The sequence below is a fragment of the Athene noctua genome, chromosome 4 (assembly GCF_965140245.1).
Source record: "Athene noctua chromosome 4, bAthNoc1.hap1.1, whole genome shotgun sequence".
Taxonomy (NCBI): Eukaryota; Metazoa; Chordata; class Aves; order Strigiformes; family Strigidae; genus Athene; species Athene noctua.
The window spans coordinates 21,002,028-21,026,893 of record NC_134040.1 but is presented as its reverse complement, the minus strand read 5'-3'; the positions used below and the strand labels follow the sequence as shown (position 1 = coordinate 21,026,893).

At 35.5% G+C, this 24,866-nt stretch overlaps 1 protein-coding gene across 4 annotated transcripts in view; it reads right to left on the bottom strand.

Annotated features, from left to right (window-relative positions):
• The window catches only part of TBC1D19 (TBC1 domain family member 19), a 53,615-nt gene that overhangs the window by 18,620 nt on the left and 10,129 nt on the right, over positions 1-24,866 (bottom strand). Inside the window, exons 3-11 of one of the 4 annotated variants that reach the window (XM_074903796.1) lie at positions 22,162-22,207; positions 20,367-20,442; positions 11,775-11,849; positions 10,750-10,813; positions 9,812-9,858; positions 7,686-7,796; positions 6,785-6,857; positions 5,915-5,983; positions 3,010-3,122 (exon numbers count right to left, since the gene is read on the bottom strand). In XM_074903796.1, the coding sequence (XP_074759897.1) occupies positions 3,010-3,122; positions 5,915-5,983; positions 6,785-6,857; positions 7,686-7,796; positions 9,812-9,858; positions 10,750-10,813; positions 11,775-11,849; positions 20,367-20,442; positions 22,162-22,207 (674 nt within the window). The remainder of the gene's footprint in view (positions 1-3,009; positions 3,123-5,914; positions 5,984-6,784; positions 6,858-7,685; positions 7,797-9,811; positions 9,859-10,749; positions 10,814-11,774; positions 11,850-20,366; positions 20,443-22,161; positions 22,208-24,866) is intronic. The other 3 variants (XM_074903797.1, XM_074903798.1, XM_074903799.1) reach the window with 3 other exon arrangements.

The window sequence follows — 24,866 nt, the reverse complement described above, 5'->3', positions numbered from 1 at the left end:
GGGTTATTCAATACCACTGCTGATGTCAGGTCCGGGCACCCAAGCATGGGAAGAGCAGGGACAGTTTTGTTCCTTGTCATTCCCCTTCGCTGCTGTATCCTTGTATATCTCTGTATATCTCGTCCTGTTCATTGTTATTACTGTTTATTGTTATCGTTATTGCTATTGTTGTTCATTTTATTATTTGTTACACTGTTGTATTAAATTTTTTCCTTATCTCAACCCCGGGGTTTGTATCTCACTCCCTGCCCCGTCTGGTCCGAGGGTGGGGAAGGGACAACGGCAACGTGGTCTCAGGTCCCGGCAGGGCCTAAACCACCACAGTTACCCTTGTAATTTGATTGTGCTATCTATCTGTACTTACCTCAAACCTAACACAAGAAATGTGTGGGTGAAGCATAGAACTAGGAATATGAAGAAAGACTGACACTGGGGAGTCTAGAAAGGAGACACTAAGTTTTGTGGGAATTGGATGAAACCTAAAGAATGGCAACCAGCATTAATTAGGTGAGCTGTAGATTTTGAAACAGAAATACCAGAAACAAGTACAAAACAAAAAAGTGAACATATTACATAAAGAGATAATGGACAAAAAAGCGAAAGAAAGTCCCTCCTGGCAAATCCTGGAAGGTGACCCAAAATCTACTCTCATTCTACCAGACACCTGCAAAATCTACTTGTAAAGTACATCCTTCTCCAGTCTAAGACGATGACAGTGCATTACTGCTACTGGCTTCTCTGTTATTTAAATGATGCAGCTACTGATCTTAATCTAAATAACCCTACTGGTAAGACAAAGAGGTACATCATGCTCCATTATAAACTTACCACCTCACCTATTTATTACATTTTTTAAACATAGGAAATTATATTCAGTAAAAGCCATAGTAAAACAAAGCATTAACAATTTCTCCATGCTGGAATTTTCAGAATTAAGATTGCTTTTCAACCCGTTAACTTAAAAAAAGTAGAGGAAAAAAGCATATAAAATAATGAACAATTTTGTTTTTTAAGCACTGCTTGAATAGTATGCAGTGAATAAACAATTGGGTAACACACTGAACAGAAGGAAAAAAAAAAAACACCACAGATTCTCAGTAAGTGTGTGCCATCCATTTTGTGTAATCAATGAGGCAGATATCCCACAGGAAAAACTGTGCTTGTCTGACTCAAGATCATATGTTAAAATATATATATACACACAGCAAATTGGACTGTTTGCACAGACAATACAAACTGTGACACTGTTCAGCTTTTAAATGTTTGACTTTGCAACCTTAAAAATGCTCTTTTAAAGCAGTTTCTCTAAAACGTACCATTACAAATGAACACTAATAAACAATTCATTGCCAGGAAATGTGTTTACACATTTCTAAATAATCCTGCATCTAGATCTTACAGTTTATCATTTTTACGATTACAACACTAGAGTGCTAGTACCATCCCTTGCTTGGATGTGGAATAGCTTAATCCAGAGGCTAAGCTTTACTGAATAAAATTTTCCAAACAATATTGGATGCTAACACACACAATGCTGTCCATACCAAATCCTCATAAAGTTTTACATTAACGAAAGGAAATTCATTATCTTTCTGAGTTACAGATTCATCCAGCTATAAACATAATAGAGCCTAAACTGCAGATCAGAAATATTACAGCAAGAAATCTCTGCAACAACACAATTCGTCTTCAGCAGAGAAACGATATAGGAAAGATGTGATCGGTAAACCAGTGAAGTCTATATGAAATACAGCAGATCATAAAACAGCTACATGTATCTGAAAACTGCTTTGCTGTACTTTATAAAAAATAAAGCAGTATATTCGGTATATGCAAGAAAAACGTCTCAAGGTGTTAGCTTTACCTAACAGTAAATTAATATTCTCACAGCAGAGACTAACGTTTTTGAGAACATCTGACATATTCACACTACATGCATAGTATAAACACATATTAAAAACAACTATAAACTAACGTTAACTTCTAAAGAGTCTGGCAGTGTGGCTGACAAATACATTAATAGAAAGACATAGCTTGTTCCTCTTTAAAAAAGGTAACTGTTGAAAACTGTCCATGTGAATTTCAGGAAACAAAAGCCTCTTATTTTTTCAAAAATAAACTAAGTAATTCTAATGCCAGACCAAATAACTTCAACTCCTTAGGTAAGCTGTCAATGAACAAGATTTACATTTGTTTTTAAGGGCAAGCTCTTAGGACTTTACGATGTAGTTACCAATAAATACTCCAATATTAAAGGAAAACGGCTACAACCCCAAAGGACATGAGATACTGTAAAATTCCCACATTTATGAGCAAATTTACATGTATGCATGTTATTTTTTACTGCAATAAAAACCCTGCATCGAAGCAGTCACAATTCTGCAAAGATTTAAATAGGGATTTAATTTTTTATGCTGTGTTAGATATATTGACTACTGCAAAAGATTTCATTGTTGAGGACTGGAGTCAAATATAAGGTACTATGAAAACTATCCACATCTTACTAGTTTCTCTTTATGTCTTTTGATTGTACATATGTAGAGAATATGCAGTAACATATAGAGCAATTTGCAAGATATGTACATGCATACAATGACAGGTTCAAATAGCCAGGAAAAAGATATAGCACATAATCTTTTTATAAAGCTCAGCAAAGATAGGAGATAAGTGATAAGAGACAAGAGAGGTTCAGTCTTCTTCCCAGGGCTTTTTTCTTGTCCCTTTCTGAAAAAGGCAGCACCATATAGGAAAAACTCAGGAGCTAGCCAGATCAACTGAATAGTTTATTCTACAGTATTTTGCTCATGTTAAAAAATTAGGGAAGAGCCTAAAAGTCTTCACCACAGCACAGTTTTTTACAGGTGTGTGTATTTTTCTCATAAAATGTTTATCAGTTTCTGTGACAACCGAGTAGAGTATTTCTACTTTGGAAAAGAATCACTAGATGATATGTGCTTGCACTTCTGTTTTCACTTAGTCTTCCGATTTTATTTTCACTTTGCTCCTTACCTCTGGCTGATTAGAAATATTGAGAATGAGGGCCCACAGATCAGCTCGGAGTGCTGTTGGACATCCCTGACGAACATATTGTTGAGCTGCAGCACTGTCTTGCTCTGCTAAAACTGTAGGAAACAAAGCAGGGAAAGAACTGATGTAGTTTAAGACTTCCAGAGTTTATCAAATTATCATATACCTTAATGTTTAACTTTACAAACTGGTTTACCATGTTGTAAGCATTAGCTAATGGGAAAATATCTAAAAGGTGTGATTTCCACAATGCAATTTTGAAGTAGTTCCCTGGGAAACAAGGCAATCGGTATTAATAAGCAAAACTGTACTACCTTCTGTCATAAAATAGCCCTTACTATGTATCATCCTAGTATGTACCTATGATTATTCAAAGCTAGTTGTAGCTAGTAGGCTGGCATCAAGCAGAACAAGCAGCTGTATATAATCACTCCTGTTTAACTGTGAAATAGTTCAACAAATAGTGCAAATAGGAAATTGCCACTCATTCTGTTTTTTTGTGTCTCCCCTACTTTTATGTTAACTATACAAATATTTTCACAGATAACTGTGGGACAAGAATTCTATTTCAGAGTGTACTGTCATGTTCTCTCATTATTGGTATATGTACTCTGGAGGATAAAGACTTTCAAGTTGTTTTTCCTTCAGACTGATTTAAAACAAATACTCTGCTGTTGACAGGTTTGCTTAGATGGGTCACTGTTGTGAAGCTTTAGGCTGCTTTATCACAAGGACCTCATCCTAACAGAGTAGCATACACACCTTACAGCAGATTATGTCATTCCTTACTGAAATCTATAAATTTGAAAGACATGCATCTTTAGCTATCCTAATGTGGTATAAGTGATGTTTCCCATCAAGGTTATGTGATTAACCATACCCCCATACTTCAAATGTCTTCCACAACAAAGACACAGCTGGGAGAATATTTCTGTGATATTATCTAGACATTAGATCAGTGTTGTACTGGTACTCAGAAGTCTCCAAATCTATATCCTCTGATTTTTCTGAAGTCTCTCAGAAACAACTTACTTTTCTAAATTTCACTAAAATTCAATATTCACAATATCTAGTCTGACATGACTTAGAAGGATGAGGCTTGGAATTATAAATCCATTTAATTGATTCCTCTCTCCTTCCCTCTTTTCTTAAATACTGAATAGACCAGTCTGCCAATCTTCTGTTTATCCTGCAGAGCTCTAACACAGATGGTGTGTGATCATTTTTTCCTAAATGAAGAGGGCAAAGAGAAAAAAAAAAACATTCCCACATTCCCCACAAAACTTTAGAAAAGCGTGTGATTCATCTCAGTGTCCATGAGCGTTTACCTTATTTTTTCTGAGACATATTAAAAAGTAGTTTTGCTATGTACAAGATGGGTTTTACTAAATACAATGAAGAAAATTCCTCAGACTTGGCAACACATCTAATATAAAAGCAAAATCAATACATCACTGTCAACCAAAGTCATAACCAACACCCAACAGAGCATGCAGTAGGATTCCCACTGAATGAACAGAGATTTCAGCTTATGGTCAAGACTCAACTTACATTTTTATAAAATGTTGTGTCTTTGCATATAGAAAAAGCTAAGACAATCTCTGTAATAGAGGCTACTCTACACAGACAAGAGATGAGGAGTAAGAATTACATCGTGGAGTTGAATGACTGGCTCAGGAAGTTTGGATAGGGAGTTTATTTTGAAGAACAGAAAAAGAACAGAGAGATGAACAGCACCTTAATGAGTTTCTTTTGGATCAGAAAACTTATGGGGAATAGAAAGAGGACCGCAAAAGTAGTAGTGAGAAAACATCACCGTTTTGTTGCTGCAACAAATAATAATAAAAAAAAAAGGATGGAGGACTTTCAGGATGATATCCACTCTATTTTTTTCCTTGATGTTTATGTTTAGATGGAATCATAGATTCACAGAATTGTCTAGGTTGGAAAAGATCTTGAAGATCATCCAGTCCAACAATCAACCCAACATTAACAGTTCCCAACTACACCATATCCCTCAGTGCTAATGTGACCTGACTCTTACACACTTCCAGGGATGTGGACTCCACCACCTCCCTGGGCAGCCCATTCCAACACCTAACAACCCGTTCTGTAAAGAAATGCTTCCCAATATCCAGTCTAAACCTTCCCTGGCACAGCTTGAGGCCATTACCTCTTCTCCTATTGCTTTTTACTTGGTTAAAGAGACTCATCCCCAGCTCTCTGCACCCTCCTTTCAGGGAGCTGTAGAGGGCAATGAGGTCTCCCCTCAGCCTCCTCTTCTCCAGACTAAACACCCCCAGTTCCCTCAGCCGCTCCTCATACGTACGACATGTAAGAAGCGGATACTGTTGGATTTCAAACACCCCTTATATGTTTCTCTATCAGCAAATTTGAGCTGATAAATGATTATTCCTTTTATCTTACCCTTTCTTTGGTAGGTTATTTCTTACTTCTTCAGAAAAAGCTATATACAGAGAAAAATGAGTGAATTTTCCATAGTGGGTAAGTATTGCAATATTTAGAAAGTTCTGCAATTGCAAATAGCCATTAAAAGACTCTGTTCTGACGCAAATGCGTAAATCCCATTACAGTAATGAGAACTTTGTGTGCAGAGTAGGGAGTCCAGAGTATTTTGATTTTAAAATGAAATTCAGTAGTGGCATAAGTTAAGTTATCACCAAAAAGTTATGTCTCTGTGCTTCCTATTTCATTTTTAAATGAATTATCTGTGCAGCTAGTGGTAGACTGCAAATGCTTGCTTTTCTGTCTAAATGACAATGGTATTACTGACAATGCTTTGTGTTAATTTGTCTAAATTCTTAAAATTCTCTGAGGTACAAGTAATTGAGATAGAAATTTAATAAATGCATTCCTAACTACTCACAGTTTATTACAGACGAGAACAGATCCATACCTTTCTGTCCAACACGTACATGCTCATTTTCAAAGAACTCTAGAATATAAAGAAATAGAAAAGAATGGCAAAATATAAATGAAAAAAGATACTCTAGCTAGTAATTTTATATTTTTACTATACACCATTACATTCAACTGATTTTTACCGCTCATGTCACTAAAAACTAACCTCCATGAGCATCAAAGTTCTTTTCCAAAAACTAAGAAGAAATAATACTACAGATTATTTTCTTGTCTGAAGGACACAATGCCAAAGCAACACTATATTACATGAACCTAGACCTTCAACTGGGTAAGTTTCCATTTAAAAAGAAAAAAATCACTTGATACTATAGTGTTTTCCATTTTTATATGGAAAGACCATTTTAAAAAGCCTGTTTCTACAACAATCAATGCATACATGGAAAGCCAACAGAAATTATGCACTATTTAAGCTACTGAATAATACTGTCTGGATAATTTCATAATCTTTTATTAAAGACAGTTATTTAAAAGATGCTTATATATATGCCTATCAGTTGGCTTAACATTTATTGATATTTTCTCTATTTTTGGAGACAGGCAGTTTGTTTCTTTAGACCCTGAAGTGTTCAAACACACTGAAATGAGCATATTTTCAACTTAAGGTGATGATTTTAAATCTTCTCCAAATCTGACTCTTCATATTTGCAATGTTTTCTATTAATAGCTATATTTTACTAAGGAAATCACTATAATCATAGTTACAGAACAAATATTTATGGTTTATTATGGGAAAAAACACAAGTTATTTGATAACTGCAAAGTATTATAGTCATTACTGTTCTGTTTAAATGATTGAAGCACATCATTAGCTAACCAGGAGGCACTTGTGCTGAATCATCAATACCCAGCTGTCCTATATTTAAGCCTAGTTCACTGAAGTCTTCTTTCTGAAAAGAAACAAAACCATAAAGCAGCAATTAACAAGTTTAATTCTCTAAGTTATTAGAAATTTCTTCTGAAAGGCTTAATGCAAATATTTTCTAAGCCAAATATACTTCTTTTTAATATGAGCTCACATTTTTAAATAAAAGAATCTCACATCAATTCTTACTCTAGTTTTAGTCATACGCCTGTTTTCATGTCAACCATGAGCTGCACCTGGATGTAATTAAGTAGTGAATGAAGATCAAGTTGAGGATCTCTAATTCTCAGCTCTTTTCCAACCAAGGTGCAAGTTTTTCTACTAGCATAAAATCCTCAAGAGCCTTATCAGTGAAGCATTAAGAAAAGTTCTCCTATTTTCCAATTACAATACTAGTACCTGAGCATTTCCTTTCATTTACAATCCGGCAATAAAGGGATTTTAAATTATTTTGAGAAGAAAATCAGAAGCCGGCTGACTGTCACGTTACTGATCTTGTAGAGTGTCAAACAAAACAGTAAAATTAAGATAAACTACATATTTAAAGTTCCTTGTACAGAAAAAAAGTGAATAACATGTCCAGAAGCATATTTTTGGCAGAAGTCAAGCCTATGTGGCATAAAATGAAAACTTACCTACTGGCAGGTAATTTACTGTTTATGTTTTATTTTTCATTAAATACATATTTTCATAAAACTTTTTATGGTCTGTGTTTTAACCACATATTTAGATCGATTTTCACTTTCAAAAGCAGATACTAATGTTCTTCCTTACTGTTTAGAATCTTATTCATTAGCAAGGCAAAATAATTCTTACAGAAACCTCTTGTAAGAAAAAAAAAAAAATTACTTACCAATTCAGGAATATCTTTAACTTTTAGAGGAACTTGAATTAGCCCCAGATGATTTCTGAAACTAGGATGTTCTCCATTTTCATAATTTGGGTTTCGAAGATTCATTAGTACCTTAAAAATTGTAGCTCTGTCACTCTTTGTGTATATTCAGAAATTTACATTCAGAACTCTTCTTAACATTAGCAGTATTACAAACAGTACATTCAGCATAAAACCATTTCCTGGAACTATCATATATATAGGCTCAAATTATATCTCCACATTTTCAAAATCAAAAAGGAGCAACATTTTTAAGGAAGCAAACATATTCATTCTACTTTGAAAAGTAAGCTCAAATTATGAAATAAAAAAGTAGAAATAATTTTTCATATACGGGATTAAGTGCTGGCTACATAGTAATATCTTGACTAAAATTCACTTCCTCATTAAAGATACATGAAAGCCAAGAGTGTATTTCTGATGGCGACAATATCTAGGATATCCTTCAGTATTACTTTTTTCTTAAAGAATTCTTATCCATATTCTTACACTGGCAATCTTATGTAGCTTTCAATCAAAGTGCTACAGAATTTGCTGTTAAAATAATTTATTACTGAATAGCAATACACCAAACTATCTTCTTTTGTTCAAGAAAAAAGATAAATTACAGAATTGAAAACCTAAAGTAAGAGTAAAATTTAAGAGACAAGGAATCATAATGTCAAGATAAGTAACTATGATCTATAAAGGAATTAACAGTTTCTTACATACTGTTATTTCATGGTATAGGTTTTGATATCATGTTGAGCTGGCAAGGATTCTTTCTGAGAGGAGTTTACAACTCTTATGAAATTCTTCCACAACATTCTACTTCTACAATTTTCAGTCTTGTTAGTATTCTAATACCACATAACCTCACTGTCAGACTTGTAAAGTAAAAGATTAATGTAAGAAACTGCAAACTCTGGAAAGAAAACAGTATAAAAGACAAAGAGAGTGACTATGAGGGTCACTGGATAAGGCTAAAATGAAGATGGATTTGTTTACAGATTCAAGATTAAATACACAACTTGGCTGTACACTGATGGGAAATAGAATAAATTTAAAATTTTCCATATTATTATCACTAAATGAGCAAAAGAAGCTCTTTAGAAATGTAATCAAATCGACAGAAGTTTATTGTTGAATTCAGAAATGCATTCAAAATTCATAACCATGAAACAATTTACACTTGTCAGAAATACCGAGTCTCCTCTACCACTACAAAAAACATTCCAGTAAATTTTCACGGAATCACACTGAAATATTAATACATTAATACTGACTGATAATTCAGTATTAGACTTCTAAGTTTTATTCTGTAAATCTTAACTCTGTAATTCTACACTGTTGTCATTCTCTAGGCTATGTTTCCTGTATAACTCACAGGATATACAGATACTGATTTTTTAAATTTTAATTGGAATCACATTTTAATCCAAAATCTCCTGCTGTGTCACCATTAAGCTCACTGTCATCAACAATATTTATTGTCCCTCATCCATGCCTATTCTAGGCATAGCTGGTAAATCAAGTTCTGTTTTACTAAGATGTTCTGTGATTGAACCATATAAAATGACAAGCAATACTGTCATTTCTGACTTCAAAGATTCAGCAGTTACCATTTTTTAATGGTTTGGTTTGATTACAGACAAAAGCCTCTAAATTCCACACAGTTCTGTTTCATGTTTGATTTTTTACAGTCTTCATAGATGATCTACAATTTCATCTGCATGCATGTCTACTATTTAATACCAAACTATCTATCAACTTCACATACTACAATTTATCAGCTTACTGTATTACAATTTAAAATATAAAATGATTTATGAAATCAGTTTGAGAATTGCTCTGAGAGGAAAAAAAGGTGGCTCCAAACTTTCATGGAGAAAGAGTTTATCACAAGTACAATTTAAAACTGCAGTTAAAAAAAGAAACAATAGCATTTTGTTTTGCAAACAAAATATGCAGTTGTCAAAAACATGTCAAATTTCGCTTGCTATAAAGGACAAATTGTTTGAAATCACTTAGCAATTATTTTTTCCACTTCACATAAAAGGCTAATGGATGCAAGTCTATGGCTGAGTTATTGTTTCATAAATACTTACCTCAAGAAAATCTTTAGGTGCATAAACAGGCCGGAAGAGACTTAGATCTGAAATAAGATTTGAGTGATGCTATGTTAAAACCAAGAGATTAAAAAAATATCCACTTTTCCCATACCTGTAACACAATCTAGCAATTTCAATAAAATATTAGAGCAAAGGTTAAACACGGCTACAACCACCACATATTCTCCAAGATTATGCTACTGTTAGTGCCTTAGTTTTGTAAACCCCAAGTAAGTGAAAAGTAGTCATGGGAAGTTTTTACTTATTCCACATAAGTGTTTAGATTGTACCCTTCTTAGACATGGGAGAGATATGATATGCAAAAGAGGGATTTTCTTTTAACAGCATAGATGGTTGAATTAAACATACTGCTGTCAGATAAAAAAATAGAGACTAGTCATAAACAATCCATGAAAAACATTTACTGTCGCAGAGGTGGTACTGCAATACAAACTAGTACCTTTGCAAAGCCATTTATTTTAAGGAACTTGTATATGAACTAACAAGGCAGTTAGTCTTGCTCTCCCAAAGGATAATATGACTGACTATTCCATGCAAGTATTATTTTTATCTTTTGTTAATGTAACGTCTTAACATCTGAGCTTAATTATCCATAGTTCTGAACATTTTCTTTCTATTAGCCTGAGCTTACACCAAGAGGAGCTGTGCCCTAGCTGTATAAATCTCTAAAGCACTGGAATGAGGAGTATTACATCATAACCTCTCAGTGATGATTTAAAGTTAGTACATTAACTTGAAACAAACTCACAATGAAATTAATACTTATTTATGCATAATGACACATTGCCAATGAGAAAAAGACTGAAATCAGTTTACATTGAAGTGATTACATTAATCTTTGGCTGATAAATACGATGTAAATGCTATTTCTCTACATACAGAAATTTAATAGACATAAATTTAGTTGACCTTACCTGGCTCATCAGTTCCCATTTCATTCCATTTATTAAGCAGTTCTTTCTGTTCACTTACAGGCCTCTGAAACACATAAGAACGTAACTCTTTTTTTAACAGAATGAGTAAAACCATGCCTATTTCAAATACGGAAATTAATGTAATTTTTAAAAGTATACTGCACTACCAATTCAAACATATTTTGCTTACAAATTATCCCTCTATGTTCTACTGTAGAAAGCCCAAGTTCCAGCTCAAGCAAAAAAAGGAGCCCATTAAATAGTTTCTTGTGTTTACTAATGAATTTTAGACTACTTAGAAATCATTTTCATACTACTGAAGATTTACTGCTCGTTCTATAGATCTGCTGCACTTTGTCATCAAATTCCTGTCCCCAGCATAGTCATGAAAAGCAAATACAGCTACATCCTTTATCTCATATGATGAACCACAGAGATCCTGCTACCTATCACAGATATACAACAGGAGGAAGATAAACAACAATGTATTCTAACATTATCCCCCAATTCCATGACCTTTAAAATTAAAGCCTCTGAATTAATAAAAAACAAGACAAAGCAAAATAAATGACAAACAAAATTAACAATGTACCAGTATATCTCTCTCCTAAAGTACCAGTTCAAGTATAGCTTTCTCTAGCACACAGAGTATATGTATATTGTGTACAGGCTATGCAGCTAGAAGGTATACAGCTGAGTATGCACACAAAAATGCTCTGTTAAGAGCAATGAATGTAGCAATTACATGCTAGAAACATAGCAATGAACATGCTGCTCCCTCAGGAGGATAATTACTGCAACAGTAGAGGAAGATCTACCTATAGACTGAATCTTCTCCCAAGTTCACCTGATGCATACATTGCCACTATACCTGAAAATGATTCTGTATTAAAATTAGCTGGATACTGGCCTTGCAGCTCTTGCTAACCATGTATAAAATGAATATTACATTACAAATGTGCAAGACAAGGCTTAATTTCCAGAAAAAAAGGCAGTTTGGCAACAGAAAGTTAATAATGTATTACCTTCTGTGCTAGTGGGATACTGAGTTCTGTGCACATGCTGTTGAGACTTTTTAGAATTCGCTTCTCCCAGCTTCCCTAAAACACACACACACACAAAATATGGAATTTCTTCTTCCCCCAATTGCATTTATCCTGTAATAACAACCAGCTTTTAAAAGTCATATATAAGAAAGGATAGCAAGAATCACTGACTGACATCTGCAAAAACGTTAAGGGAATATTTACATCCTTATTTAAATGGAAACAATAAAGCAAACAAATTTAATAATTTACAATACAATAAAAACAACAGAAAAATGAGTTGTTTGCATTTCAGATCTCCAAAAAGCATGTATTTCACAATTACTGGTTTTCAACATATGCCTAATGATCAAGTTTCCTTATATATCAACATTTAACAAACAATTATCACCAGGACAATCAACTGTGTACAGAGAATGCCTTCTCCACTTTGTGACCTGAAGAGCGCGCAAGTCTTTCTCCAAAAATGGTATCTTGGATGTTCTCAGAAGTCAAAAAAGTTAGAAATTTGGTATTCTGTAATGCTAAAAAAATAGTTCCAAAATAATGCTCAGGAAATATTTCTCTAATCAGAAAGAAAATCAGAAGTAGACAATACCTCAGTAGCAAGCGGACAGGTTAAAGAGCAATCAGATTATTCTGACTATTGCATTACAATTTAAATTTACCATATGGTACCTAATCCATGGATAATTCCTCTGAAGTTACTGCCAACTAGTACTGACTTCCTTGTCAACCGATTTAGGATTCTGCTTCCGTGATTACAGCAGCACTGGTGGGTTTTATATTTAATTTACTTTTCTGTGGATGATGAGTCAGGCCTCAATCAAGTGAATGCAAAGACTCCTCTTAATGTCATATAGCTGTATTTATTATTTGCTCTAGACACAAATTCTGTAACAGTTATTCTCTAACCACATGTTCCTCAAGCTTAAAGTTCTGTCCAAAAGAGGCTGCAGTTTATTAGACAGGAAGCAAATGAAGGGAAGGGCAGATGTTTAAATGTTCTGTTAAAAAAATTTAAAAATTGTATCGTCTATAATTGTTTCATTTTAGCTTCCATTTAGAAGATCCTCTCATTACTTTTTTCCATCAAATGAAATAGCTATCTTTCACTAGATATTTCTTCTTACAGTCAGGTCATCCCTTCTCTTGCATAAACAAAACAGATCTACATTTTGATTGTGAAGAACATTTTCTAAATGTCAGTATCTTTTATAATATTCTGTATAATATTTTAATTTAACTGTATTATTGTATTCAAATGCCAAGTGATGCAATTACACAACAACATGCCACAAATCGGTAATTCTCTTGCAGAGGAGTGAGTGTAGAGAATTTACAGTACCCTGTTTTGCTGAGAAGCATGGTTTTGTTGCTGGAAGAAATGAAAAATGAGAGAGCATGAAGACTAAGCCATATAGGATCAGAAAGCAGAAACAAATGGAAAACACAGAGGTGTCAGTAGCAGTTTAAACAGTGAAATCATGAAGATAAATCACAGAATCATAGAATACCAGGTTGGAAGGGACCTTAGAGATCATCTGGTCCAATCTTTCTTGGCAAAAGCACTGTCTAGACAAGATGGCCCAGCACCCTGTCCAGCTGAGTCTTAAAAATGTCCAGTGTTGGGGGATCCACCACTTCCCTGAGGAGATTATTCCAACGGCTGATTGTCCTCAGTGTGAAAAACTTTCCTCATGTCCAATCGGAATTTCCCTATGAGTAACTTGCACCCATTACCACTCATCTTTTCCATCTGACTCCTTGTAAAAAGGGAGTCACCATCTTCTCTGTAGCCACCCTTCAAATACTGGAACATGGTGATAAGGTCTCCTCTAAGTCTTGTCTTCTCAAAGCTGAACAAACCCAGTTCTCTCACCCTTTCCTCCTATGACAGGCTTCCCAGTACCTTCATCATCTTTGTGTCCCTTCTCTGGACCCTCTCCAGACTGCCCACATTTTCTTTTGTATAGCAGGGACCAAAACTGAACACAGTATTCCAGCTGTGGCCTGACAAGCGCTGAGTAGAGTGGGATAATGACTTCTCTGACTCTGCTGGTGATGCCCTCGTTGATGCAACCCAGCGTGCTGTTGGCTCACTTTGCTGCTGCAGCACACTGGTCACTCCTGTTGAGCTTGTTGTCCACCAGGACCCCCAGGTCCCTTTCCACAAAGCTGCTCCTCAGCCAGGTAGATCCCAGCCTGTGCTGCACTCCTGAATTATGTTTCTCAGGTGCAAGACCTTACACATGGCCTTGTTGAACTTCATAAGGTTCTTGTTAGCCCACTCTTCCAGCCTAACCAGGTCTTTCTGCAGGGTGGCTCTCCCTTCCAAAGTGTCCACTTCCCCACTCAGTTAGGTATCAGCAGTAAACTTCATCAGGCTACACTTGATCCCAACAAAATTAAGGGGAAAAAAACCCCAAACAAAACCCCAAAAACCACCATGGATATGCTCCAAGATATAAAAGCTACAAAAATAGCACAGAGGAGGCAGATGGCAGCTTTGCAAGACTGGGAACTAGCTCATTCCAAGGAGTAATGGAGGTTGATATTGTGACTGACAAGTGCCTGACCAGACATTAATCTGATTGTTGGATTGGGGATGCAACATGTTAGTAATAAATCACTTCTGAATACTCATAAACTGTGCCATAATTCAGACTTTATGACTGCCCAGTAAAAGATGTTCAAATACAAGCAACCAAGTCAAAACAAAAGTGAGCGTTACACAGCCTCTCCAAGCAACAGGTCCTCCTCTATCCCCAGGACAGCCAAGTTACCTGTAGTGAGTAGAAACAGAATGCAGTGTCCTCGACAGAAATAAAAGCCAGACAAAGTTCATAAAGTCATTTAACTGATGGGAACAGTAAATTTTCCAAGATGATTCCTCTAACTTTATGCAGCTATTTAACACTAAGAAAACATGTTGCTGGGATTGCTATGGTTACAATGATAACCTTCAGTAAAATAGTTGAAACTGAGGAAGGCAGTACTGCAATTTGCAAACAATTCCAAACATGTCTATTACAAATCAGATTTATCTTATTCTGTAGCAAAGTCATTTACAAACTTTCACTGCAGTTAAATGAACCTGGCTAAACAACAAATAAACTAAACAGAAATTTGTCACAACTGCATAAACTAGCCAGGATTAGTTATAGTTTTTTTCCACAATAATGAATGCTATAATTGTTTCTTCTAGAAGACCAGACAGAAACGTGATTCTTTCAGAGTGTACCTAATGAGACCTACTCCTCAGGTAAAATTCAAGGTGTCTGAACACAGATTTCATTTGGTAAATTTTCTCATGTCAAAACATGTAAATTTCAAAAAGAAGAGAAATAGAGAAGCTGTGTTGGTTCTGCTCTCATTCTGATGCTCATGAACTTTCCATCTGGCCTCTGATAAGAGGCATAACAATTTAGGACATAAGAAACCAAATCAACACATGATCTAAAAGAGATCTGAATATCTCCTACTCCAACTTCTGTAACAAGAAACAGAAATTCTTTTAGGAATAGTAAAAATTTTATCAGTTTTCTTTTTAGTTTATACTTTTCAAAGAAAACACCATTTTTCTTTATCAACTAATCAAGCACTCAAGTTGATTTTCTCAAAGAGATTTAGAAACTAGGAAAGATGAATTGACTATTAATGCAAGACATTTTAAGTAGATGTTCACCAGTCACAGCATTAGAATATGTAGTATTGTCATTTTAATTTCTTCAGCGTCCACCAGTCTGTTTTAAGAAAAAAATTAATAATTTAGATTTCTTTTTAACCATTAAGAGATTACTTAACTCTTCTGGGAGAAATTAGGATACAGACACGAACATCTCTATTACAGTTTAGTATCTTTAAAAGGTTCCAAGTAGTCACACTCCTATTGAAATTAACTATAATGTTACTCATATTTCAAATAGCACTGGGAAGTGCTCTAGCTTGTAACTATTCTGACTACAGGTCAGAATGCTCTTTTGATTGCGTGTCTGTATAGCACATGCAACACAGGGAATCTGGTCTTAGCTGGGCAAAAAACCTAACGAGGATCAATAGCAAATATAACAATGTACTTCAAGGTAATTTTCTAATCAAGTCTGTTGTTTATGTATGGACTTTCTTCAAAATGCAAGATCTGAAAATGAGCAAAGAGGAACATAGGAAAATTTACAAAGCTCCACTTCAGTAAGATCTTCACAGAATTGTCTAGAAGCATGAAGGTGAAGAATGAAATGAAACAAGTGACAAACAGGTTAAAATACAGTTAATTATGGTCATTTATCTTCCCTGAAGTCTGAAGTGCAGCCCACCAGAAAACAATTTATCTTTTCAGGTCCCTGTATTTTAGGTAAGCAGCTGCTGCTACTCAGGTAGACCACACTGAATTATCCTTAAGATTTCCTGAAACAGTGTATCAGTATTCTCATTTTTGTGAATGTACTCCAGTACTCTAGTTTTAAAAGTTGTCCTACCTTAGGAAGGTAAATCATATTGCAAAAAATCACCAAGAGTTATGTTTCCAACTAAACAAATTTCAGATAAACCTATCATTTTTTTTCATTGGAGACAAATTTAGAAGTAATAGAATGAAACTTTAAAGAAGATCAAGAAGAAGAAGTATTATTAACTCAGACAACATGTGTTCCTGAGAGCCAGTAGAGTATCTCAGAACCCTTTGAAGATAGTTAATTAACTTAATGTTGCCTTGCTCTGGGAAAGCAACACCTTTCCCACTCCTACTGTGGAAAGCAGCTGCTGGAGTCAAACAGATCTACTCCAACACAGAACTGGCTGCTCATTTCCTGTTTTCCTACTCCTTATGCTTTGTTACTGGGCAATGGGCATAATTTCTTATCCACCTATCTCCTTCTCGTTTACTCATTTAACATTTCTCTCAAAACCCTGAAACAAGCTCCCAGCTTACAGCTAAAACAAGGATAAAGGACCTCTATGGATTAAAACATAGCAGTGCAAATTTATGAATTACATATTATAGGACTATTGTGATAGGAGTTCCTGCTGAGATTTACAGTGTCTGGTTTGTTATGAACTTTGTAAAATCCACGTATGACACAATTAAAAGGCAGCTTCATGAAACATATCAGACTGTGGAAACACTTCCTAACATTTCTTTGGACTCAGCTTCTTGTGCTTCTCTTCACCTCTTTTTGCTCTTATTTTTATGTTGTCCACTTAATTTCTTCATTGCAGTTTGCAGCAGATTTGTCTTAAATCTAGCAAAGGCTTTCCCAGTGAACTCTGAGAGCAAAACAAACAGTCTAAGAGGTCTGCAATCATTTCACCTCATCAAAATGTAGATATGAAAATAATAAATACAGCAGTTCAACGGATTCATGAATGTTTCAACTCCTATCAGTCTCTGAGGGGCAGGTAAAGCAAATTAGCAAAGTTCAAATTTTTAATCCTAGAATCTACTGCTAACACACTGTCTGCATTAAGATGTGTAAATTTAAAGCAGTAATTCTGCTGTTTAACAAGGCAGGAAGAGGTGAACTATCTCTCCAAAACTGTAACCAGACCAAATACCTCAGGAAACACCAGGGATGTGAAATAACCTGATGTTTTAAAGAAAGGTCATAAATACTGTATCTAGCATTTTTCAGGAACAAAAAACCCCAAGACGTAGTATTTCTCTGTCTCAAAAAGATCTAAACAATGACAGACTAAAGAAGCTGTACCCAGTGATCTATCTCAACCCAAACACAGGACCAGTTCTTCAGCACACACAATTAGAAAATACACATTATGTTACATTAATATGCAAATATATGTAAATATAAACATCAGCACTTTTTCTACACTGGACAATACCACAAATAAATGAATGACTGACAACATTACTACTTATTGCTGCTAATGCTTTATCCTTTCCTAGAAAGTTGTTTTTCTTTTGAGGTAGTGAAGAGAATACAGTATAAAAACGTCAATCTGCCACATAAGAATGAAAAAACAGAACAAGTTTGAGGAGAAAAAGGGTTAATTATGAATATTTTAATATCTACTCTAGAAAAATACTAATATAGTTTTATTTACTGATTCAAAGTCATTCCAATAACTGATATCAAAGTAAGATGGTTTTCAGAGAGTATGACCCTTCTTTCCAGAATTCTGAAGTAGAGCAAAATTAATTAAAATAGAAAAGGATAAAGAAAATGTCAACAAGCTCATAGCAAGGTAAACAGCATCTTAAATGGTGGCTATGCATAATAAAAACAGAACATGACTTATATGGAAAACATTTTTCTGCCAGGACAAATTTTGTTGATAGCACCAAAATATTCTTTTCCAACTGCTGTGATGCTAAAAGACAAATAAAGTGAAACAATATACCTACAAATAAAGCAAAACCAGTCTTCTACGTTCAAAACATTAATCAGATTTTCAATACTAAAGGGAAATAAATTGGTAAGTTTCCACTTTTATTTCTCTCCCAAAAGGTATTAGCACCCTGTGTGTTCTGTATAGCTATTTCAAAATATTTTAAACACACACATCAAAACAGTGACTTTTTAAGCTTTTTAACATTGTTTATTGCTCTTTAATCAAAAAGAGTAACAAAATAAAACCTACCTCATTGTGATTCAGCCGATCTGATCAGGATTGTTTTCTTAAGGACTGATTACCTACAGTGATAACTGTGTGTGCATCCAAATGTTCATACATACCTCAGTGGTCTTAAAAAAGACAATGTTAATTCCCTAACTACCTATTTATTTTTATTTCACAACTATCACCATTTATCAATATTTCTCTATGAAAAGGATTCATATGACTTCACTGAAGAGTTGTATTTCAACAAAGGATTCAACAGAGGATCTACTGGTTTTGGCTGGGATAAAGTTAATTTTCTTCATAGTAGCTGGTGTAGCACTGTGTTTTTTACTTGTGATCAAACTGGTTTTGATAACACATCAACGTTTTAGCTGTTGCTGAAAAGCATGCACATAGCTTCAAGGCCTTTTCTATTTCTCATGCTTCCCCACCAGTGAGAAGGCTGGGGGTGCACAAGAAGTTAAGAGGGCATAGAGCTAAGACAGTGGACCCCTACTGACCAAAGCGATATTCCAGACCATATGACATCATGCTCTGAATAAAAAAAGCTGGAAGAAAGGAAAGGAGGAAGGAGGGATCTTCAGAGTTGAGGTGTTTGTCTGCCCAAGTAACTTATGCATGATGGAGCCCAGCTTTCCTGGAGATGGTTAAACATCTGCCTGCCAATGGAAAGTGGTGTACGAATTCCTGTTTTGCTTTGCTGACAAGTGTAGCTTTTGCTTTACCTATTAAACTGTCTTTATGTGTCTTTACCACAGGTTTTCTCACTTTTGCCCTTTTGATTCTCTCCCCCATTCCACTGACAGGGAGTGAGCAAGCAGCTGAGCTGCTTACCAGGGTTAACCCACCCCAGAGGATATGAATGCCTAATACTCTTTGAAACAGGGCTATGAAATTCTGAAACCAGTAAAGACAGGACTTCTCCTACTCATTACTAAACTATTAGAAAAACAGTCCCTTCCACATAGTGCTAAAAATACTGGTTCTTGTAAGTACTTTATACACTCTTATAAAATAATAAACGAAGAAACTGGTTTGGACAAACATACACATAGATATACCTCTGTGGTTTTCACATTAGTGAACTAATAAAAGTGATTATTTTCAGGCAGTAAATTGTGGCATTACCTTTCGCACCACAGAAGAAAAATTGTTTAATACAATCTTTGTTCCCAAATGCTAAAGACTGAAACCCAGGACAGCAAGATAAAACCTACTGGAATAAGCAAAATGATTGCAAAAGTAACACAATTTGTTGAATACCTTGTAAAAGAATACTGCAATATATTTCTAGGCACGTCTGAGTTATATACAATTTTATCCTCACCTCAGATATTTTCATCAAATCATATTCTTGAAGCTTTTTTTTATATTTGTACATGGATTTTTTTTATTTCTTTCAAATGCCATATATTGGTGAAAAAAATACAATCAATGAAGCAAAAATATTTTCTTCCTGACACCAAAAATCCTCATTTAATCTTTTATAGTCCAGTTTCTCTTATTCTCCTTCAATATACCTTAAGCTCCTTCGCTCTATGCTTTTCATCTTCTTTTCACATTTCTAAGTACTAAATATATCTCTTCTTTCTGAAGATCTTGCTACTTCTGCAGCCTGTTGTCTTTCATGACAAAACTGCTTGTGTCTCCTCAAAACAGTATTTTTGTAATCCTAAGTGAAATGACCTATAGCTACACGTTTTCTTCTTCCCTACAAATTATTCTCTTGACATATTTCACATCATCTCTATTATACAATATTCACACACCTGTCACTATATCCTACATCTTCCATGGTTGGAGAATTACTTGGGCATTTTTTTTTATGTAAAATGTCACATATACAAAAATATTATTAACTTCAACACAATACAAATTTATGTTTTTCCCAAGGTATAAAACCTAGAAATTGTACAATAACTTTATACAAAGTAAATCTCAAATAGTCTAATCAAAGATCTGATATGAATGGTACAATTGATAACAACCAACCTGTGCTTTCCTCATATAAGCTAATGGTTCTTTCATATGCTCTGGCGGTGCTGCAGGATGACAGGGCGAAGGAAACCTTAAAGAAATTATAGTATATTTTTATGTTTCTTAATTAATCCTGTATTTGTAAACCTAAACATAACTTCTTTCATGTAACCACTGTGCATGTTGATCAAAACTAAAAATAAACATTATTTTTTGAAGTATTTCTTCATCATCCTTGCCTATGGACACAAACAATGTAAAGATATGTAAGTATTAATAATGTTTCAACAGGAGTTCGTCTTATATTAAAACCAGTAAGTCCTTATAATTTCACATACTTGTAAAACAAAATCAAATAATTCTATGAACAAATCAGGTGTTTTAAAAGTGTATCCTCTCCAAATCATGTTACCTTTATGACTCTCTGGAACTTTTACTATCCAGAATACTTTTTTTCAACAGACAATATATATTTTGGAGGATTTCCTTTTAAAAATCAATAGTGAACATGTGCATGTTCAAAGCAATTAGAACTTTGTGGTGCGGACTGAAGTAAAACTGAATATTAATTAATAAACTGCATTATTCCAAAATATAAAAGCTGGAACAAAAATTAAAAAACCAAAACAAACTACTAATTTATCTTCAGTAGTGCAGGTTATTTCCAATCAGTTACTGCCAAGCATTTTATCCAGCTTAATTTTAAGTGTCTCAAACATCTTTCAGGAAACAAAATTTACACAAAGATTCACTCATAGTTAGCCTGAATTTTCATCTGTTTAAATATATCTAATCAGTTCCTATCATATGATTTTGGGAAACCCTCCCCAAATTTTTTCCCATTTTTAATTGATAAGCAGCAAGTACAATTTGTTCTGGACAACTCTGTACCTATGTGTAAACTGGAATCAGTACTAACAGATTGCAGCAATACTGTTTCTTGGCTTTTCCACAATGCTCATGAAACCATGGTATTTCCAGGACTAATTTCATTATTTTTCAGTTTACTTTCATGAACTCAAAGAAAGCATAAGCATTAATCTAAGGCACAGGTAAATATTTTTCCCTGAAAGATACAATGAAGATGTACCCTTACTAACAGATGCAAGTATTTTGCTGAATTGAGTCCCTCCTATTACTAGGACACATTGTTCTAAAGTGGTAACTCTAATAAGCTTATTTAAATTAGCACAAATAGATTTGCATACACATTTCTTACTATATAGTTGCATTTATGGCTATATCTGTTACAAAATTCACCTTGCCAGAACGTAATGGCCAATTTATGCTTCCCAGCAGTCTAATCCAAAATTCACTGAACAATAACAAAAAGGGGATTTCACAGATTTCAGTGTGTTTATAACCATACCCCAAACACGATGAATGCTGATCTGGTAAGTCTAAAGATCTAATAACTTCAAGATTTTTTAAAAATAACTAATACAACAAATATATGCAATGCTGCATAAACATCTGAAAATAATTAAAATTTATTTGCAGCAACTACCTCAGTTACACGAGAATTATGATGGTTGGTATGTTTGGAAGTAAAAAAACAAAGAAATTACTAAAGTAAATTAAAAAAAAAATTAGTGATATTTGTTTCACTCATTCTTTAAAATGTACATGGGTCCAATATTTTCACTAGGATGAAAAAGAAATAATGGCACTTCAAAATCAGAAATGAAGCAGGTACCCTTGGTATGACAGATCTTGCAGATAATAGCAACACACCATACACCTATATATACAAATGAATCAGAAGTAAATCATGTGAGTAGAAATTATTAAATAAAATAACTAAACTCACACATTGAGTTCGCTATAAACAGCATTCTGAAGCTTCTTTTCCCAACCTGTTAAAATGAAAAAAATATTCAGAAGAAAACCAGGAATTAATACTAACAGAACATGAATCAGAGATTACTTTGCAGTCACTAGAGTTTTCTGTCCTGTCTCAATTCATGTCTACCTACTAAACAGACAGAAAAGATGAAGAAACCTTAATTTAATTAAGAAAGGAAAAACTGCAAGATGAGACTTGTATAAAGGTTGTTTATCCTTTATTTCCATCTACTGTTCAAATAATCACACCACCATTTTTGTTAAATAATCATATGCTATTTTTTAAAAGCCATCATATTATTAGAACTATAAATAGTAATAGACACAGTGTTCTGATTATTATGAAGCTTCTATCACTTGCCATCAAATCTTCATATTATAGTTATATAGCCTACAACTTCCAATGCAGATTGGAAACTTAACTAAGAGTAAAATTTTCAAGACTACCTCCATGAATGCTAATTTCCATTTTCAGAAGTGACTGAACACTTGTATGAGGATGGAAGCAAGGACAGATAGATAGCCTGGGAGGAATACAGAGAAATTGTCCAAACAGCTGGAGATCATCTTAGGAAGGCCAAAGCACTGATAGAATTCAATCTGGCCAGAGACATCAAGGGCAACAATTAAGGCTTCTATAGTTCTGTCAGTGATAGAAAGAAGACTAGGGAAAATGTGAGCCCTCTCCAGAAGGAAACTGGAGACCTGGTTACCTGAGATATGGAGAAGGCTGAGGTACTCAATGACTTTTTTGCCTCAGTCTTCACCAGCAAGTGCTCCAGCTACACTGTCCAAGATGTAGGAGGCAAAGGCGGGGACTGTGAGAATGAAGAACCATCCACTGCAGGAGAAGATCAGGTTTGAGACCATCTAAGGGACCTGAAAGTGGGATCTGATGAGATGCATCCATGGGTCCTCAGGGAACTGGTGGATGAAGTGGCTAAGCCACTATGCATCATACTTGAGAAGTTGCAGCAGTCTGGTGAAGTTCCCACTGTCAGGAAGAGGGGAAACATAACCCCCATTTTTAAAAAGGGAAAAAAGGAAGACCCAGGAACTACAGGTCAGTCAGTCTCACCTCTGCACCTGGCAAGATAGTGGAGCAGATCCTCCTGGAAACTATGCTAGGGCACATGGAAAATAAGGAGGTGATTGGTGACAGCCAACATGCCTTCACTAAGGGCAAACTGTGCTCACCAAATGTGGTAGCCTTCTATGACGGGGTTACGGCACTGGTGGATAATGGAAGAGCAACTGATGTCATCTACCTGGACTTGGGCTAAGTTTTTGACACTGTCCTGCATGACATTCTTGTCTCTAAATTGGGGAGACATGAGCTTGACAGATGGACCACTCAGTGGATAAGGAATTGCCTGGATGGTCACACTCAAAGAGTTGTGGTTATTGGCTCAATGTCCAAGTGAAGAGCAATGACAAGTGGTGTTCCTCAGGGGTTGGTACTGGGACCAATGCTGTTTAACATCTTTGTTGGCAACATGGACAGGGATTGAGTGCACCCTCAGCAGTTTGTTGATGACACCAAGCTGTGTGGTGCGGTCGACACACTGGAGGGAAGGGATGTGCCATCCAGAGGGACCTGGACAGGCTGGAGAGGTGGCCTGTGCAAACCTCATGAAGTTCAACAAGGCCAAGTGCAAGGTCCTGCACATGGGTCAGGGCAATCCCAAGCACAAATACAGGCTGGACAACGAGTGGATTGAGAGCAGCCCTGCAGAGAAGGACTTGGGGTTATTAGTGGATGGAAAACTGACTGTGAGCCAGCAGTGTGCACCCGCAGCCCAGAAAGCCAACTGTATCCTGGGCTGCATCAAAAGAAACATGACCAGCAGGTCGAGGGAGGTGATTCTCCCCTTCTACTCCACTCTCATGAAACCCCACCTGCAGTACTGTGTCCAGCTGTGGGGCCCCCAACATAAGAAGGGCATGGACCTGCTCAAGTGGGTCCAGAGGAGGCCACAAAGACAATCAGGGGGCTGGAGCACCTCCTTTAAGAAGACAGGCTCAGAGAGTTGGAGTTGTTCACCTTAGAGAAGGCTCTGGGGAGACTTAACAGCAGCCTTCCAGTACCTAAAGGGGGCTACAGGAAAGATGGGGAGGGACTCTTTATCAGGGAGTGTAGTGACAGGACAAGGGGTAATGGTTTTAAACTGAAAGAGGGTAGATTTAGATGAGATATAAGGAAGAAATTCTTTACTGTGAGGATGGTGAGACACTGGAACAGACTGCCCAGAGAGGCTGTGGATGTCCCTTCCCTGGAAGTGATCAAGGCCAGGTTGGACGGGGCTTTGAGCAACCTGGTCTAGTGGAAGGTGTCTCTGTCCATGGCAGGGGGGTTGGAACTACATGATCTTTAATGTCCCTTCCAACCCAAACCATTCTATGATTCTATGATTGCTCAGAACTTTCAAAATATTACCAGTGTCTTATAAAATGATAAAATCACTTCTCTGCATAGTATGTTTTTCAAAATGCTGCTGAATCCAAGAACTTCCACCTTTTTATTTCCTCTATCTCATTTAATAATCTGGAATCACTGAATATCTACTTTTGGCTACTGTCAGTGACAAGATACCAAGCTGTACAAACTACTATTCTCATAATGTATGTCACATACAGCCTTATGTAGATCTATTCTATTCACAAATGTAT